The sequence below is a fragment of the Teleopsis dalmanni genome, chromosome 2 (genome assembly GCF_002237135.1).
Source record: "Teleopsis dalmanni isolate 2A chromosome 2, ASM223713v2, whole genome shotgun sequence".
Lineage (NCBI taxonomy): Eukaryota > Metazoa > Arthropoda > Insecta > Diptera > Diopsidae > Teleopsis > Teleopsis dalmanni.
This window is the reverse complement of record NC_051847.1, coordinates 104,193,534-104,212,613: the sequence shown is the minus strand read 5'-3', so window position 1 is coordinate 104,212,613 and position 19,080 is coordinate 104,193,534. Positions and strand designations below refer to the sequence as shown.

The 19,080-nt window shown below is 32.5% G+C and overlaps 1 protein-coding gene across 1 annotated transcript; it reads left to right on the top strand.

The window, feature by feature from the left end:
* Window positions 1–5,395: 5,395 nt before the first annotated feature.
* LOC119681411 (sodium- and chloride-dependent GABA transporter 1-like) lies at window positions 5,396–18,200 on the top strand. Its single transcript, XM_038094595.1, has 5 exons — window positions 5,396–5,464; window positions 6,381–6,715; window positions 17,530–17,797; window positions 17,863–17,964; window positions 18,016–18,200. The coding sequence occupies exons 2-5, from the start codon at window positions 6,515–6,517 to the stop codon at window positions 18,198–18,200; spliced, it is 756 nt and encodes a 251-aa protein (XP_037950523.1). The 5' UTR covers window positions 5,396–5,464; window positions 6,381–6,514.
* Window positions 18,201–19,080: the final 880 nt, after the last annotated feature.

Sequence of the window (19,080 nt, the reverse complement as noted above, 5' to 3'; positions counted from 1 at the left end):
TGACATTTCGATTAGTCAGAAAAAAGTGACAACCATTTAAAGCTACTTTTGTTATTTTCAAAACAATGGATTTAAAACAATTTCGTGTGTTAATTTATCATTGCTTCTTGATACAAACAAAATACTGTACAAGCTCAGCAATGGCTTTAAAAGTGTCCAAGATTCTGCACCATACAGCAGGACAGGTATGAGAGATTTGTAGAGCGTGAATTTTGTTTGCCAAGAGAGGGCTTTATTTCTCAATTTCTTACTTAGAACAAAGTAACATGTATTGGACAGAGTGATTCTTCGTTGAATCTCTAGGCTGACGTCATTTTTGGTGTTTAAACTGGTTTCTAAATAAACAAAATCTTTTATAACTTCGAACTTATAATTGTTAACAGTGACGTGGGCCCTAAGATGCTCAGGAGATTTGTTTGTTGACAGAAAGTACTTTCTTTTGTCTTCATTTACTGCAAGACTCATTTGCTGTGATTGTTTTTCTAAGTTAGAAAATGCCGCACTGACGACGCGGATGTTCAGTCATCGGCATACGCAAGCAACATTACACTTTTGTAGAATATTGTGCCAGTACAGGTTGAATCTGCTGCTCGAATTATCGTTTCCAATATTAGGATAAGTTAGTCACACGACAAGGAGTCATCCTATCTGAAACTTCGTTTGGTATCAAACGGCTCGGAGAGGTTCTTCCCAATTCTAACGGAGCTGGTAGTGTTGCTCAACGTCATTTTACATAGCCATATAAGTTTTACTGGGATACCAAATTCAGACATAGTGTCAAAAGCAGTTTTGAAATCGACAGATAGGGGGGACTACGGTCAGAAGAGTCCTATTGTGCCAGTTTCACTATTGATTACACAAAGCCCCTTACAGCTTTGTAAATAAAGTCTAGAACTAAATCTAGAGAAGAGTTTTTAATCTGTTCTGATGACAGAAGTTCCATATAAAATAAGTTTCTTCTGAGCGATATTAAAGCTGGGCATTCACAAAGAATGTGCATGGTAGTTTCCTCATCTTCGAGGCATAATCTGTAGTCCGAATTAGCAGATAGTTGTAGTTTATGAAGGTGGTATTTTAGTACATAATGACATGTAAAGAAACCCGTTTGCAATCTAAAATTACATTTTGAGAACTTCAGGTTGCCTTTGTAGGAGTACGGTGATATCAGTGCTTTGCTTTATTAAGTTCTGGTAAGCTTTCCCAGTACTCCAGCCGTATGTGATTTTCCCTGTCCTTGATTATCCGCTTTGTACTGGCCCAGTTTATCCCACAAAGGGATTGAGTTCCTGTAAAAGCCGTTTTTTATGCAGTTGTGGCTAGCTCATCGGCTTGTTCGTTTCCCAAAACTTCTCTGTGACCCGGTTAACCTTATTCAGAGTTGAGAGAGAGCTCATAACATTCATAACATTTTAACTTGAAAGTCCAAGAGGACAGAACTTTGAAAGCAGCTTGGCTGTTGAAGTAAATAACAATTCTCGAGCCATATGGTTTTTTGAATTTCAGCTTGAAAGACGCTCGGCCATTTGCCCATTGCCTCCGAAATTCTGGTGTGCCTCCATCCATTTTTGATCCCTCTGTGTACCAAACCAAACTTTTTGGGTCAACCTGTGGGGCTCCGTTTTCCACGTTGGAAGTGAAGGAATGTAAACTTCAAATTTTTTGCCAAAACAATGGAGTTTTGTTATATAGTCTCCATCGCACTGAGGAATTTTATGTGCTCCAAATGCTTTTAATATTATTTCATGACCATAGTCAGGACAAACGTTATTCATGCGGGGTTTCAATCGGAGTGCACTAAACGCAGCCGTAGATTGAATATTAATGTGCAGATGTGTCAACCCAAGTATACCAGTCATTAAGAGTCACGCGAGTCTCTGAAGTTTCGGGCAAACAGTAATAGATCCAGCCTGTGTGACCTTTTGCCACCAGACCAGGCAACCATATGTCATAATAGGACGTACTACTGCGTGGTATATCCAAAATATTGAAGCATGTCCTCAACCCAGGAAATAATATCAGAATCAACATTCCTGTTAGATAAAGCCTTCGTAATCGAGCCAAAACTCGTATTATCGAAAGCTCCTTCTATATTCAGAAGTACACAAAGTGCGATTTTTTTGTTTTTGTGGGCCTTTTCATTATTGTTGTTTTAACTTCATTATGATCGGAAGGCGGGATTATTATTTCATCGTCAACGATTGCAAATTCGGCATCATCTTCGCTTTCAGTCACATCACTACTATTGCCATTTAGTAGGTTCGAGAAGTGATTCCTCCAAATATTAAGCATGCTTTGAACATCTATCACCAGATTACCATTTAGATCTTTGTAGGAATTAACTCTGGGTTTATAACCATTTGTCAGGCTTTCGATTGCTGGGTTTATATTTTGGAGCCACATTCTTGTCGTCCAGCTTTTCAAGCTCCTCGTAATTATACCTTTCTGCTTCTTTCTTTTTTCGCCTGCAAAGGCGCTTCTCCTGCCTTCTATTTTTCCGAAATCGTTTTTTAGCAGCGTGCGTTGCAACTGACCGCAGGGTGCCTTGGTATGCTGATATGCGTCTCTCTCTGCAGTAGCGTCATGACACTCTTGGTCATACCAGCTGTTTGTTTATCTACGGCGATAGCCAATCGCTTTTTTGAAGCGTACTTACTTTTTCATCGCACATAAACGTGTGTGGATCTTGGCTGCAACAAGACAAGGATCCGAGTCGATGCAGACTTTTCAGATATTACATACATCCAAGTCACTTGAAGCATGCCTTTCGTCTATCACAACGAGATCAACTTTATATCTTGTGTTTTAGCCATGTTGCCTTATGTATGTTGAGATGCTGGAATCTGGTACTACTAACCACCATGTTTCTAACCGCTGTGAAATCAATCAGCCTTTTTCCATTATCAGAAGTTTTTGTGTGAAGGCTGAACTTTCCGCTAGTAGCGCCAAAGATAGCTTCTTTATCTACCTTTGCGTTGAAGTCTCCTACAACGATTTTGATGTCATGATGGAGACAGCGTTCATATGTTTGTTCATGGTGTTCATAGAAAGTTACCTTGTTGTCGTCATCTTTATCTTTCGTCGGGGCATGCACACAAATTAAAGTAACGTAGAAAAATTTTGTTTAATACGGATTTTGCCGAGCCTTTCGGTTATTGGTGTAAATGTTGAAACCAAATTTCTTAACCTTCGGCTTACCGCAAATCCGGTTCCGAATTCGTGCTTTGTTGCATGGCAGCTGGAGTAGATGTCACAATGTTCTGGTTTAGAGCATCCTTGCCTCGGCCATTGCATTTCCTGCAGGACGGTAATGTCAGCCTCATATATCTTGAGGACATTAACCAGCTGTATAAATGCACCTACTCAGGTCCATATTTTTAAATCGTGTTTCTTATAACGTTTGCGTTTGTTGTCACTAGTAGTTCGTTTCCTTATCTGATGCTGCCTCGACATTTCCATTGAAAGGAGTTTTTAATTGGTGCGTTCCAAGTCCGACGTATAACCTTATATATCAATAGGGGGGATTTCGCTGCACACATTAGTGCAATAGGTCAAAAGGTAGATTTAAGGATACTTCTTCAATCTAGAAAGTAAAAGAGATGGCGAGAAATATTGTTGATGATAAGTGAAAATTTGTATCTCGGAGGAATGAGCCCACATTAGTGAGGTTTGTGTTTATATTGTTGCATAACATTTTAAGGTCTTGGCCCGTAGCTAGAATAGTGTGATAGTTGACATAAGATAAGACTGAACTTCGGGAGAGTTCATGAAAGAAGACTGCTCTTAAAGTTCCTTGTTTCCAATACATAGCTTTCGACATCATACCTCTTAAATCGATGAAGGATAATGTGCCTAAAAGATAGTTACAAATCCACCGTTCTGCCGAGTCAGTCATAGATATGTAGGATTCCGACTGTCCTTATAAGACAGAGGCTTACAAGAATTGTGCAGCCACATTTAACTTTTGCTTTAGGTCATTGGCGATTTGAGATGTGATCTCACAAAAAGCTGATGAATATTTTGTGAGATCTGTTTTAGAATTAAAGATTCCAATACCTTTTTCCAACGGTCTTTGGTTTGCCCAGCTTTAATATGGAGATTGTTTCACTAGTATTTCATGTTTGAGATGATTCGGTTCAATTCCAGTCACTAGAAATAACATTAGAAGTATGATGGCCAGAACTTAATTTTCTTAATAAAAAAATCACATATAGATCAGAAATGTCAAAATAAACACGTACCTGCTGGTATGGTAGTAGAGAATGGTAAACAATGCATGAGCGTCAAAACTCATTACCTAAAGATCAATAAATATAAATTTGATTAGAAACCGTCCCTATGGGAATCACTGTTGTTAAGAAACAAAATTTTTCTTGCGTTCGCTGGGTAATCTATATCTCTGACGCTATATTATCAACGTATTTGTTTCAACTTCTGTAAAACTATTTTGTTAGCGTTAATTGATCTAAAAAAGAATCTTTCAAATATTTCTAAAGGTTTCCAAAAAAATTGCCTTTCCGAAGCTAAGTCCGCAAAATGTATCAATAAAGAAACAATGGCTTCGTCAGAAATATGACAGATCGGACGAATATGCAACATTTTTAAATCTGAAACTATTTTATAGCATTTAAAAGCAATCAATACATATGCACATTGTCATAAATATCCCTTTTGAAATGAGGAAATATTGGACTTCAAAAGAGCCAAAGGATAATGGCGTATTTAAAAATGGACTATAACCTAAAAATTAATTAAGATTTTATTCTGAAAAATACAATCGTCCTAAAACCGTTATTCAGCGTAATTGTGTGCAGGAAACACATACCGAAACTATACGGCTGGGTGCTCAGTTGTTATTTAATATTTATTATTTATTTCAATTAAGTGAAACAGCATGAATATAATTGATTTAAACAGTTCAGTTATTTCACTTAAATCTAATTTCTCTTGCTTGTACAGAAATAGTACTGCTTTTGGGTTATATAATATTAACATATTACATTAAAAATGCAGTTTTAGACTAAGTACTTCTCAACTCGTAATAATATTATTCCGAATTAGAGAATGCTATGTTAACATCGCTGACAAAATTTTGCCCCATATAAATACATATGTACCGGTGGAACACACAATTTTTCGCCATTATCATTCATAAAGTTCCTAATAAAATTGACCCGACGACTACTAGAATGTAAAACTTACAAAATTTATATTTTCCACTTATATTCAAATAAATTTGAATGACATACATGTGTACAAAAAAATCTGCTTAGTTCATAATGCGTACCTAATAATTTATTCACCCTCGTTTCAGAAATGTTAAATTGATTAGTAACTTTTAAATTAAGCGTATTAAAATTAAACGGATTTGTATTGTTATTTATCTCAGTAGTCATACGTGATCAGTTGTGAGAGCAGTGTCATCGAAGTAACATTTTCGAGTCAAAGGCTTTGGAAGCGCGCATTAGTTAGTCCTTATGGGTTTAGTTTATATAATTTGATATAATCATAAATAAAAATACATAGAATTTTATTTAATATAGCGAATATAAGAAATGCTATTGTTAACAGCTTGTGTGTGTATATTGCAGCATCTAAAATATCATATTAGTATATGATACACAATTAGTTATTTTATCGTCATCAATCGTCATCAATACGTATATAAGATATATATATATATATTCGCGTATGTCCCAATCAGTATCAATAACAAATACTCCTAATATGTACACATATATGATCCGATGGATCACAAAATAAGCTTCATATATATAATCATATATATAATAAGTGACAAGTTTAAGCATTGCTGAATAAATGTATTGTGAAATAAAAAATGATATCCATAGATATGTGATTTTTTAAGTTATTCGGACATCATAAACCAATGATATTTCCATATGAGTCAACGATAAACAGTGGTAATGTGTATTTAAGTTACGGTAACACTTCTCGTTTCACATTGGGTCTTGTGAGCCAGAGATTAGGGTTTTTCTGCAAATCCAAACAGCAAGTATTACCTGAATTACACTTTCAAAAATACCCGGTCGGAATTAAAATATTGTAAAAACATTTATCTTACATTTAAATAAATTTTGATATTTAAGGTAATACTTAATGCGTTGCACATATTTATACACAATATTTGATTGAATTAGTTTTTATTTAAAACTATTTTCAAACATTTTTCAAAATAATTGTCTTCTTTTTGAAAACGAAAACGGAAAGTCTAATAAGAAAATCACTAGTAGATAACAGACTTCAGACTTCATAATGCTAATACTAAATATATAGACAAGTTAGACTGAATAAAGGACTATTCTTATAGTTATGAAAACTGCAATAAAGTTGAATGTAAATAAGTTACTTAATATTTTCAGAAATATGCATTGCAGAATCTAGTAATTAAACTACTTCAAACATAAATAGTGAAAAAATTGATCGTCATACTGAAAAAACAGGACTATAATTGAAACATAACCTTAGTAGGATATAAATATACACTGAATGTAAAATGTCGAATAATGCCGCTAGTAACGATGTAAGTTCGTCAGATGATATTGCCACTGCTCATATAAGAATGATGGTCAGAAATACAGATACTATAGAGATGCCAATAATTGAAAGTAATAAAAACAATGAGGACTTGACCAACAAAACAACTACAATCACAATATCCAGTCCACCGACAATCAAACAAATCACACAAAAACAGGTAAGAATATATTGATTATATTGAATATTAGAGCTTCGGGTTAAGTATAACAAATAGGTTATAAATTGTAATATCAGGAATAAAATTATGCAAAATAATGTTCGAAATCGCATAAATGCATTATTCGTTTCACATAAGTAAGACATTTTCCATGAAGTTTGATTTTATGTACCGATATATGAAACTTCAACAAAGTTTCAGGTATATTAGCAAAAGTAATGGAATTCAATATACAGTTTGATCGCGGTAAAGTGTACCTGTAAAATGTCATATATGATATGGATGATGGAGTGATAAATACAAGATTACGCCACTTAAAGAACTGTTAAGTCAGAAGTAAAATAACGTGATTATTGAGTTTTTAAAATTGTTTCTTCAAATATTATCCTAATTTTATTTGCTATAGATATATTCTATAAAACTTGAAATTGATTTAGATAAAATATGTATTATGCAGAACAAATTGTGAACTCTTATAGACAACCTAAATATAGTAGATGTTTAAGTAAGAATTTAATGTCACAATTTTGATTTTGTTGACAAAAAAGTGCAACTAGAAAGCAATTTTGCTTCTCTGTTTTGGTTTTATTAAAAAAAAACATGACTTCACTCAACCAAATTGAAAAAAAAAATAACACGCAAGTGGTGTGAAAAAAATAGTAAAATTCTTTGATGAATTTAGGGTAATGAGCATTTTGGAAACTTTGTTCAACAATTTATTTCGTTACAATAATAAAAAAGTTTATAATAACAGTGTAAATAATTCAGAAAATAATGGTGAAAACTTAAAAAAAACAGACTGGAGAATTCAATAATTTGAACAAAAAATTCTAATTTTAGAACTATTGGTGCATACAATGTATTGAAAGTTTGGAAAAGTAGAATTTGCGAGAGTCCTAAATTTTGAGCTTCTACTATATGCAATATAAAAAAATTGAATTCACTATTAATAAATATATTTAAAAATATTATAATCTCTAATTCAAGGAATGGGAATGGTAAAGATATTGAGATCGGTGTGATACAGTTTTGTTATCAGTTCGTTGCAATATTTTGTACGTAAGATATTTACTTTTTGGCGAAGGTTCATTTTTTGTATACATCTTGAAAAACTTAGGCCGAGCTTCTTAAATTCAAAAATGCGGGAAGTCTACGGTACAACTTCGCTACTCTATTATATATTTTTTGGTCTCCATTTTTAATTAAAAAAAGAAAGAAAGCTGATTGCAGTTCTTAATGTATTTGAAAGACATGAATTAAATAAAATATTAAAATAATGTCATCTATAGATACTTACATATGTACACAAATTTGCATTCGAAGATTCCGTCTATTTTTGTTACTGCAACGAACTGTTTGTTTAATTTATTCATTTAATTCATTCATTCTGTATTGCAAATTTGATTAATAAATCTAGTTTTTTAAAATGCCACCGTTAAAGGTTAAATCGACGTAAAAGCAAGAGAATTTCTTGCAATTATAGAAAAAATGAAACTGATTAATGGCTATTGCAATCGTCATTAACATATCCGCTCATTGTATGAAAAATATACTTCTGACATAGGAATTGTATAAGATTTATTAAAAAACAGAACAGAAAGCTTTAAGTTTTGCACTGGATGTTGTTCATTTCCTAACCTTAAAGAGAGGTGTGTACTAAAAAATTCGAATATTTGAGATATTTAAAGTAACTCCAGTAACTCTCCAGTAATTACAGGTAAGTCATACCGAATTGAGACGTTTTAGGAAACTTAACTAAAATTCGCTTCTGAAATTAAACAGAAATGGAATGAAATATAAGAAGTTCATGGAAAAAACTACAGTGTTCATTTATAATAGAAGACAATTCATCAAATCTTTGAATACCAAGGCAGCTTTGTGGACAGCAGCGGCTTCGTGGGTCACTATAATCTTACGAATATCAAGAAATATTTGTAGTAATTTATTGCAATCTCAAGATACTGAAGATGCTTAAATTAACTTTGTAGAGATACAATCAAATACTGATTAGTTTACGATATCTGATTGGTAAGCTAAAAAGAAAAGACATTAATTTTTTAAATAAATTTATTTAATGGCATAAAATAAAATATCTATATGCATATATATCTATATGGATATAGATATATATGCATATATATATCTATATGCATATAAGTTCTGATTTATATGTTCTTGTTAAAACTCAATTAAGCAATAAACACTTAGGAGAAAAAGTCTGCGTTCACCCACAAAATTTTTCTTAAATTTCGCATAACTCATTTAATTTTTATTATAATTTATTTTTGTTTTCTGATTCATTTTAACCAAAAAAACAACAATGAAGTTAAAACATAACTGCTGTTCTTTAAAAAAAAAATTAAAAACAATTATATGCAAAACCAATTTCTTCTTAATATTTAAATTAAAACAAATCAAATTCACAGAAATCTTAAATTTAATAGCTTGTGTCAGAACCTCTGCATTTAGTAACCTCTTTTAGGTGTCGTTGCATGGACTTAACCAGCTTTGCACCATTACTTGCCTTACACCCGCAAACCATCACGCCTCTACCACCATGTTTTACCACTGGAATTAAGTTTTGTTTATTATAAGCTGTACATGATTCTCTCCACAGAAGTTTTCTACCTTTGATTTCAAATATGCAGAATATACTCTCATGGGAGAAAATAAATCTTTTTTACAACTCTATAGGTTTATTTATATGCTCCCTTGCAAAGCTAAATCGTTTTATATTATTATTTCTGGATATGCATAGTTTCTTTCTTGTATAACCCGAGTATAATACTTGCTCTTCTTCAAAATTTTCCCCACAGTATCAGGACATATTTTTTTTCAAGTTTTTTGGCAATAGGTTCAGCTAGTTTGGAGGCTGTTACTCTGAAATTTACTCTGGCTGATGATGTTGCGTGTTTTTTATCTGATAGAATTGACGTGCGAGGTTTAGAAACGTAAGTACTTGCCTCCATGAAGTTATTTATAACTCTCTGCACAGACAAATATTTTCGTCAATTTTTCGTTAATTTATGACAACTTTCTAAAATTTATTCGGAATAAGACATATTCTGCACTCAATACACAAAATCGAAGCTGTCAAGTCTCCCAAACTTATACCACAGTGTAAAAGCTGCCAGGGGTTTGGTCACACTAAGAATTATTGTAATAGGATACCGAGATGTGTTAAATGCACAGCCAATCACCTTACTATTAATTGCATAAAAGATGCTAACGAACAGCCAAAGTATTGCAACTGTGGTGAAAACCATCCTGCGAACTATAGAGGGTATGTTGTAGCTATTGAGCTGCAAAAAGTTAGAGATAAACGAATAAGTAATCAGAAACAAAATAAAGAACTGATTAGCAAACCAAAAACACTTTTCACACATACTACAAATAAAAAGCAAAACGTATCTTATGCGCAAGCAGTTAAAAGTAATGGTAAATTCAGCATGCGAGCAATATGCAGCCAATAGCCACTTCTAGTACGAATAAACAAAATGAAGATGTACTCTCACAGATTTTGCATAAACTTCAAAAGTAGGAGGTAATAGCCAACGAAATACAAGTCCGACTAACTAAGCTAGAACAAAAACTTAACGAAAATTCAAAAAATAAAAAATTGCTTAAGAATCATGACATAGAATGCGAACGGTCTGTTAAAACACCAAGAAGAACTAGAAATATTACTTAACATGGAACAAATCGATGTTTGTCCTGTGTCCGAAACACAAGAATTATTTCATATATCACACTATACATCCAGATAACTGTGCGAGTGAAGGAAGTGCTGTAATTATTAGGAAAAGCATAGATCAATATGAAGAAAACAAATGTAGTACTCAAATGTTTCAAACAACAACTGTCAGTAAAACAAACCCTTATCAACCCTTATCAATAACTGCTATTTACAGTTCTCCAAGGCATACTATTACAGCAGAGGAATATAAATAGCTAATAGGAAGACACAAATTTAAGTTTATTGTAGGTGGAGATTTCAATGCGAAACACACTCATTGGGGCTCACGCATCACAACAACAAAGGGAAGAGAACTGTATAAGGCTGCATTAGAAATGGGATGCGAATTCATTTCAGTAGAAAAGCCAACTTACTGGCCGACCGATCCAAATAAATTGCCTGACCTTATAGATTTCTTTCTCACTAAAAAAATATCATCAAACTACATGGAAATCAAACAAGGTTTAGATTTGCACTCCGGTCATTCGTCAATATATTTAACATTAAGTGATACGATCATAACGAAAAATCCTTGTCCATACCTGACTAATAAATCTACAGATTGGAGCTTTTTTAAAGCATTGCTTGAAGGCAGTGTAAACCTCTCAACTCCACTGAGCACTTGTGATGAACTTGAAAGAGATTACGATCAGTTCATCAAGCAAATTCAAAGAGCGGCTTGGAGCAGTACCCCTAAATATAAAAGAAAAACGGTAGGGAAAAACTATCGAATGGAAATTATGAGTCTAATAAAAGAAAAAAGGAAACTAAGAAACAGATGGCATCAAAGTCGATCTCCTCTAGTTAAAAGCAGGCTTAATGAAGCTACTAAACGTTTAAAAACTGAGATTCGTCTTATTAAAAATGAGTCAGTAAAAAATTATATTTCATCACTTGGAGTTGACAAAAAATCAGAATACTTATTGTGGAAATCGACAAAATACCTTCACACCAACATTCAAAGACAGCAATGAAAAATGGGCTAGAAACAATTAGGAAAAAACCGAAGCATTCGCAAATAACCTGACAAATATATTTCAGCCTAATGATGTACAGTGTGATGAATTACTCATTGTCATAGAGAGTAGAAATCAGCAAATCGATCGAATAACAAAACGCGAACTAAATTCAGCAATAAAAGACTTGAAAAATAAAAAGGCGCCTGTCTTTGTCCTTATAACATCCGAAGTTTTAAAGCAGTTACCAAATAAAGCTGTTCGCAAACTATTAATGCAATTCAATGCAACAATAAATCTTAAATATATTACTAGCCTATGGAAGATCGCAGAGGTGAAAATGATTCCAAAAGCAGGCAAGCCGCTAGAATACATATCGTCATATAGACCAATTTCAATTTTACCAACCATTTCGAAGCTCTTTGAAAAGCTATTCTATAAGAGACTAATGCCTATAATAAAAAACTAATACCAAACCATCAATTTGGTTTTCGTGGTAAGCATTCGACTATAGATCAATTATACCGCATATTCGATGAAGTTGAAAGGGCTATTAAAGGTAAAAAAGTGTGTTCTGTTATATTCTTCGATGTACTATTATATTATTAAAGTTATTGTTATTAAAATTAAGTTATTGGTTATTGTTTGTAAAAAAAGTCCTAACACTAGGGATTTTCCTCCTATTGTTTTTATGAATATATTTTATTTTAATAATTTAGATACGGATGCTCAAAAATGTTACTATTTCTAAGAATTTAGGTGATAATGGATTTATAATAATAAACTATAATAATTAAATATATAAATTCATGTTCATGATTGAACATTCTGCCGGAGGTCATAACGTAATAATTCATGTTCATGATTGAACATTCTGCCGGGTATCATAATTCATGTTCGTGATTGAACATCGATGTCGCACAGGCTTTCGACAAAGTCTAGCACAAAGGTGTTTTGAATAAACTAGAAAAATGTTTGCCATCGTCATATTTTGCGATTTTGAAGTTTTACATTACCTCGAGGTTTTTTTATGTTAAACACGAAAATTGTTATTCAAATCTTTCTGCGATAAAAGCGGGTGTACCTCAGGAGAGTGTACTCGGTCCACTACTATACGTGCTTTACACAATGGACTTGCCAATAACACCTGAAAGTAAAATTGCAACATTTGCTGATGATACTGCTATTTTGGCGATTGCTGACTCCGTTGAAGAATCAATAGCCAAATTACAAACAGCTACAAATTCGTAAGACAATTGGACAAAAAGATGGCGTATTAAACTGAATTCTGCTAAATCTGTTCATGTGGATTTTACAAATAAAAAAATACAGTATCTTCCTATTTCGATTCAAGGTACTCAAATACCATATGCCAATACTGCAAAATATCTTGGTATAACGTTGGACGCAAAACTTCGATGGAAAGAACACATAAAAAAGAAACGGGACGAGCTTGATATGAAATTGCGAAAAATGGAATGGCTGATTGGCTGCAAATTCACACTATCTATGCAAAACAAGATTCTGCTATACAATAAAATTTTAAAACCTGTATGGTTGAATGGCGCTGAACTATGGGCGAGCGCTAGCCAAAGTAACATAGAAATAATCCAAGGTTTCCAGAACAAGGTTCTACGGAACATTTTAAAAGCACCATGGTACATTAGGAACAGCGATATACACCGCGATCTAAAGTTGTCCACAGTCGCTGAAGAAATAAGAAAGAAAGCAGAAAGCAACAAGTCATAAATTGAGGTTGCAGCAACATGTTAACACAGAAGCTGTTAACATCATAACCTCGTTTGGACAACAAAGAGGATTAAAACGGCGAAATGTCGCTGACGTAGCATTGAATTAGAATGTAAAGTAATTTGTGTAGAAAATTGCTTATTTATCATATTTAAGCTATTCGTTATTTATAATGTAAATAGTTGTAGCAATAAAAAAAAAAACAAAACAAAACAAATTTCCTTCCATGACTAGAAAAATGTTTTTTGTAATGTTACTTTTAATTACGAGTACAATACTAGTCAGATATTTTTTGACATTACTTTAATTTGCTCGGTCAAACTCACTCATCTTAATATATTTTTGATATGGGAACAGAAAATAAAAAAATTCAAGTAACTTTTCACTTCAGTTTTACTAGTTATACGTACCGGAATAGATCTATTATTTCATTTATTTCGCTTATATATGTTTATAATGCATCAAACGAACAATTATTTGCAGTTCTTTGTAAAAAATATTTGTATGGGTGCACAAAAATAATGACGCGGCGGATTGTAGAAAGCAAAAAATATGTTTGTTGAAAAACGGGAACACTGTTGATAGTTAGTATTTTATGTATAGTAATTGCGTTATGACATTGCATTATACATTATATTCATTAGTATTTCGATAACAGAATATATTAGGTTCGGAGTACAAGGTAGTTCAAACATTTACTTATAAAAAACACAGTTTTATTTAAATCATTGCTAAAAATTATTGTTATATGTGCTCTATGATGACAAAATATTCTACTTATTTAGTTTTTATATGCGAAAATTTTTTTAAAATTGTTAATATTAAAAATGCAATTCGAAATAATTTTTGAAAAAGTTTCGCCGTAAAAATGTTCGCCGTAACGAAACTGTTGTGAATGATTTACTTTAAAATGTTACGTTATTAACATCACGACCAAATTCCATAGTTCTTTGAGATTGTGGATACTGCTGCACAAACTACTTGTTGATGCCTTTAAGTAATCAAAATGACAGTTAAAAAAGCTACTCGAGTAAACGTCTCGATCAAAGTAAATAGCTATTGGCTGAAGTCGATCCAACTTAACAATAAATAGTTTGTTTTTAAAATTGTTTTTTATTGCGGTTAACTTCAAGCAATTGCTCAACATTCGGTGTTACGGGGGTCATTATTTATATTTTGAGTCTTGGCAACACTGTCTGCTGTCAGGTGTTATCTGACATTTCCATACGAATGTTTGACATTATTAAACATGACCTATTTTAGACTATTTGTCAAAAGAGCATTATTTGTGTTATTTACAATGATTTGTTAATTGCGTGTTCGCGAAAAAATAGAATCAACGCAAGAAAATTTTCGTACGATAATTTATTTCGACTTTCGACGTAGATTATCAAGATGAGTTCGCTCACTGACGGAATTCATGAACAACTGATTCGTTTATAATCAGTTGTTGTGCCAGAAAACATTGATGCTGTGCAAAAACTGATAATGCGACATACTTGAGATTGAGGAAACTCTATGCATTAGGTCCACCGTCATATATAAAATCATGATCATGCTTGATCATTTAGCCGTGAGAAAGCTTTGTTCTCATTGGATTCCCCGTTATATGACAAAATCTCAAAAAGATGCTTGTGTCGCTTGGTGCACACAAATGCTCAAGAAGTGCAATGCCAGTGCTTGCATACTATAAGATTGTAACAGGTGACGAATCTTGGGTATCTGCGTATGAGCCGGAACGTAAATAGCAGTCGACTATAGGGTGTTTCCAATTGAATCAAATCCAACAAAAGTTGTTTGCGCTCGAAACATTTCGAAGCAAATAGTCGCTTGTTTTTTAGGAAAAAACTGGCACCAATTATACCATTACAGGAACATAAAACGGTCATTTCCGAATGGTATATTACTATTTGTTCAGTGAAATTCGGAAAACAAATAATTCCCGTCGGATCATTCACCATCAAAACAATTTGGGTACTCAAATATCAAGCCGTTGTTGCATTTAAAAACCATGTTTTAGAGGTGTCTGAAGAAGATTGGAAAAAATGCTTTGACAAATGTTTCGAACGAGTGCAAAAGTGTATTAATCATAAAGGAGAATAGTTCAAGAACAATAAAGCAATTTTCAACAATAAGTTAGTATTTTTTTCCTTATTAGGCTCAAAATATAAATAGCGACCTTCGTAAATAGCATAGGGATAAATTTAACAGCAACTATTTTCCACGTCTACCGCATCTTCGACAAAGGCACGACATCAGTGTCTTTATTTTTTATAATATGCTTATACTTCTAAAAGCCAAAAAAAAAAAATAATAGCCAATAAAATGAGCTATAATTGCAGTTAACAGAAATTTGTAATTAAAAATAAAAAGTAGCCTCGCTATTATTCGGTTAAGTGATAATATTTTATGTATATTTGTTTAATATTATTTAGTTAAGGAACAATCAATGTATCAGGTATGATACTATTATCGGTATTCGGAAAAGCATCAATTAATTTTTATCAATGTGAAGTATTGTACAAAACTCAATTTAATTTGAACTTTACGTATTTAGAAATATTTAATAATGAAATTCGATGGATGGAGCATTTTAATTCGACTCTTAACAACCGAATCGAGCTAACAGCACCAACAGATACACATATTTGGCAAATTGTGATATTACATTCTTTCACCGCCAACAAGAAATGAGGTAAAAAAACGCTATAAAAGCACTTTAACGCAACAAGGCTCCCGGCAATGACAGAAATGCGCAGAAATGCTCCTGTGTGACGTAGAGAAATCAACCTCATTGTGGCACCCGTTTATACAAAAAATCTGAAATAAAGAAACACTGCCCACCTCGTGGAATGATGGTATAGTTGTGAAGAAAAGTGATGCTAAAGATTGCAATAACTACCGTGGCATCACATTACTTCCTATACCAAGCAAAATACATAGATGCATCATTCTAGATCCTATTTATGATGTAGTTATAGCCACTCTTCGTGAAGCTTTCTGTTGAAGCTATTTCAAAAAAGATGCCGTCGAAGATCTTGATATTATTTTTGCAACTAACCATTATGTGAAAGAGAAACATTAAAATTCTAAAAGAATTCATTGAATTATTACGGGTAGGAAAAGATGAAGAGACCTGAAGTAAAGGTGAAAGGTAAAGGTAAAGATATAAGGATATAATTTAATAACAATGATGGCGATAAAGTAATTACTATACATTGGTGTTATAATATTATCGAACTGATTCAACGCTATTTTACATATGGAATACTTTCGTAACCTTTAGAAGTTTCGGAAACAATAATACTTGCTAAAAGTGGCGAAGGTAAAACTTTACCAACTTTATGCAGACCAATCAGTTTACTGCCCTCGACTTCAAATCTATTTGAAAAAATAGTGCTTGAAAAGACACAGCCATATATTAAACATAATTAAATTATCCCAATTTAAGTTTTGCAAAAAACATGGAATAATAGAACAAGTAAACTACATGACAAACAAATTAAAAACTGTGCTTGCAAATAAAAATAACTGTTCGGGTGTTTTTTTTAACTTTTCAATATGGACTGGAACGATCTGCAGTTCAACAGTAATGAGTAAAATAACAGTCACCCTTATCAGAGTGTCATTGCGTCAGGAAAGATTAATAAAACCCCATCGAAATTCCAACCAATTCTGTTACTAGAAATTGAAATTGGCACCCTGTTGGAAAATGCCACTCCACATCAAATGTAAGTAAATGAATATAGTCATTTTACCCAAGTAAATTTGATTTATAACCGCATCCACCACTATAATCTCATTAATGACCCAACCTCTATTAGTGTGAAAAGCCGATGCTGTGGAATCTGACCTCCATGCTACCAGATTTACACCTTGCGGTCGGATGTTGCAAGTGAAACTCAGTCATAATTTGTTATAATCCAACCAGTTATAATCCATTGGGTGACCCTATGGTATTCTAACCCTATGGTTATGGTATGATTGTAACATAAAACTCTTATTGGTAAATAGTACTAACCTATTTTTTTGTAGAGGTGTTATTTATTGGATGATATTATATTACTTCTTTTGTGTCAATTAATTTAAATTCAATTAAACAAAAACAAATAAAAATTTTGTTCTTACAATTTACTTTTGTTCGAAATCTCTTTACTAAATATAATAGTTTCCATTGAGAAACTATTATATTCATTATCGTCATAACTATGTTAAAATCAAATTCTTATATATGTTTTCTTAATTCATTGAGAGTGTTTGAGTTTAGTATATCCTGTGTCATATGTATTTCTACTAATATACGTTAAGTATATGTTGAAATTTTAGTAAAAAAGTATATTTTATAAGTTTTAACTCTATTTTTTTCTCGAAAGGTCGTTAAATTGGATAATCTACCTGAACGTGGTTCGTGGTCATCAAAACTAGACTTTATACTTTCAGTTGTTGGCCTTGCTATCGGATTGGGGAATGTATGGCGTTTTCCATATTTGTGTTACAAAAATGGTGGTGGTGCATTTCTAATTCCATATTTTATGACACTGATATTGGCAGGTATTCCTATGTTTTTTATGGAGCTTGCGTTAGGCCAAATGTTAACAATAGGTGGACTTGGAGTTTTCAAAATTGCACCAATTTTTAAAGGTATGTATATTCTTTCATAATAAATTAAATTAGAAACAGTTAAAATAGCTAGTGTTTTTTAAAAGGCATTGGTTATGCGGCAGCTGTGATGTCATGTTGGATGAATGTCTACTATATTGTAATTTTAGCTTGGGCTGTATTTTACTTCTTTATGTCTATGCGAGCCGGTTAGTTAAAAAAAAGGTGTTGTTTTGTTTCTAAATAATATTTTAAAACAGATGTTCCATGGAGAACTTGTAATAATTACTGGAATACTTTAAATTGTGTAAATCCATACGAACGAAAGGATTTAATGTGTTGGGAGAAATTTATAAATGGCACAACAAAAAAGATTTGTTCCTTAGCGGCTACAAATGTGTCTGCGTCTGACCTTACAGATCCAGTTAAAGAGTTTTGGGAGTGAGTATTCAGTTATAAATTAAATCATTGGAAAAGCAGTCTATAAACTTAATTTAAATTACAATTTCAATGAAACGAAAATACGAATTAAGTCATCATTTATTATTAAGTTCCGAAAATATGTTGATACGATAGTTTTATGAAACTGTCAGTACATGAGTTTATAGAATCATATTTTACGATCTTTAAGTTTTTTTAGAATCTCAGTGTGACTAACTGACACAATATAGCGACATATGCCCAAGTTTATTCACAAATCCACATTTTTCAATGCATGAAAGGCATATGGTCTCTTGTAAAAAACAAACTGGCATAAAAACAGTCTGGGTACGAGTAAAAAAATATTTTATTTGTTGAATGCATTCAATATAATTATCTGAACATATTTGCAATAACTTATGAACTTCTTTGCTTGCATTCGTACTGTTTTGAAATATTTTAATCATAATCACTTCATATATAGTATATTATATATTACAAAAAAAAGTGAGCCTCCCCATTCAATATGCAATCCATTTTCAAAAAAAGCGAAAATTAGAAAAATAAAGAGATTCACACTTTCTTTTAAAAGCAAAAATAATTCGGTTTACAGATATTTTTTATCGACAGTAGCGTATCGACAATATCGTATCCGTACCAGAGAACTGCAACGAGTCGTAATTTTAACACTCAGAGTGCACTCATAAAAACCCAAATCTAACTGTGTACAAATATTTCTCTCATATAGTACTTATGTACATGCATTAACATTCGCTACAGAAGTGAATCATAAGTATGTTCGTTGACGAATGCTGATGCTAATGAATCAGCTTCACAAGAATAAGTAAGATTCATGAATCATAGCATATATTCAGGTGAGTATGAATATACTCATCAAAAATTAA

What these genes read in the sequence shown, in the direction of transcription:
- LOC119681411 (XM_038094595.1), top strand. Translation starts at nt 6,515, where the DNA reads ATGTCGAATAATGCCGCTAGTAACGATGTAAGTTCGTCAGATGATATT. An exon ending in AACAAATCACACAAAAACAG is followed by an intron (nt 6,716 to 17,529) that starts GTAAGAATATAT and finishes TTTTCTCGAAAG; the next exon opens with GTCGTTAAATTGGATAATCT. An exon ending in AATTGCACCAATTTTTAAAG is followed by an intron (nt 17,798 to 17,862) that starts GTATGTATATTC and finishes GTTTTTTAAAAG; the next exon opens with GCATTGGTTATGCGGCAGCT.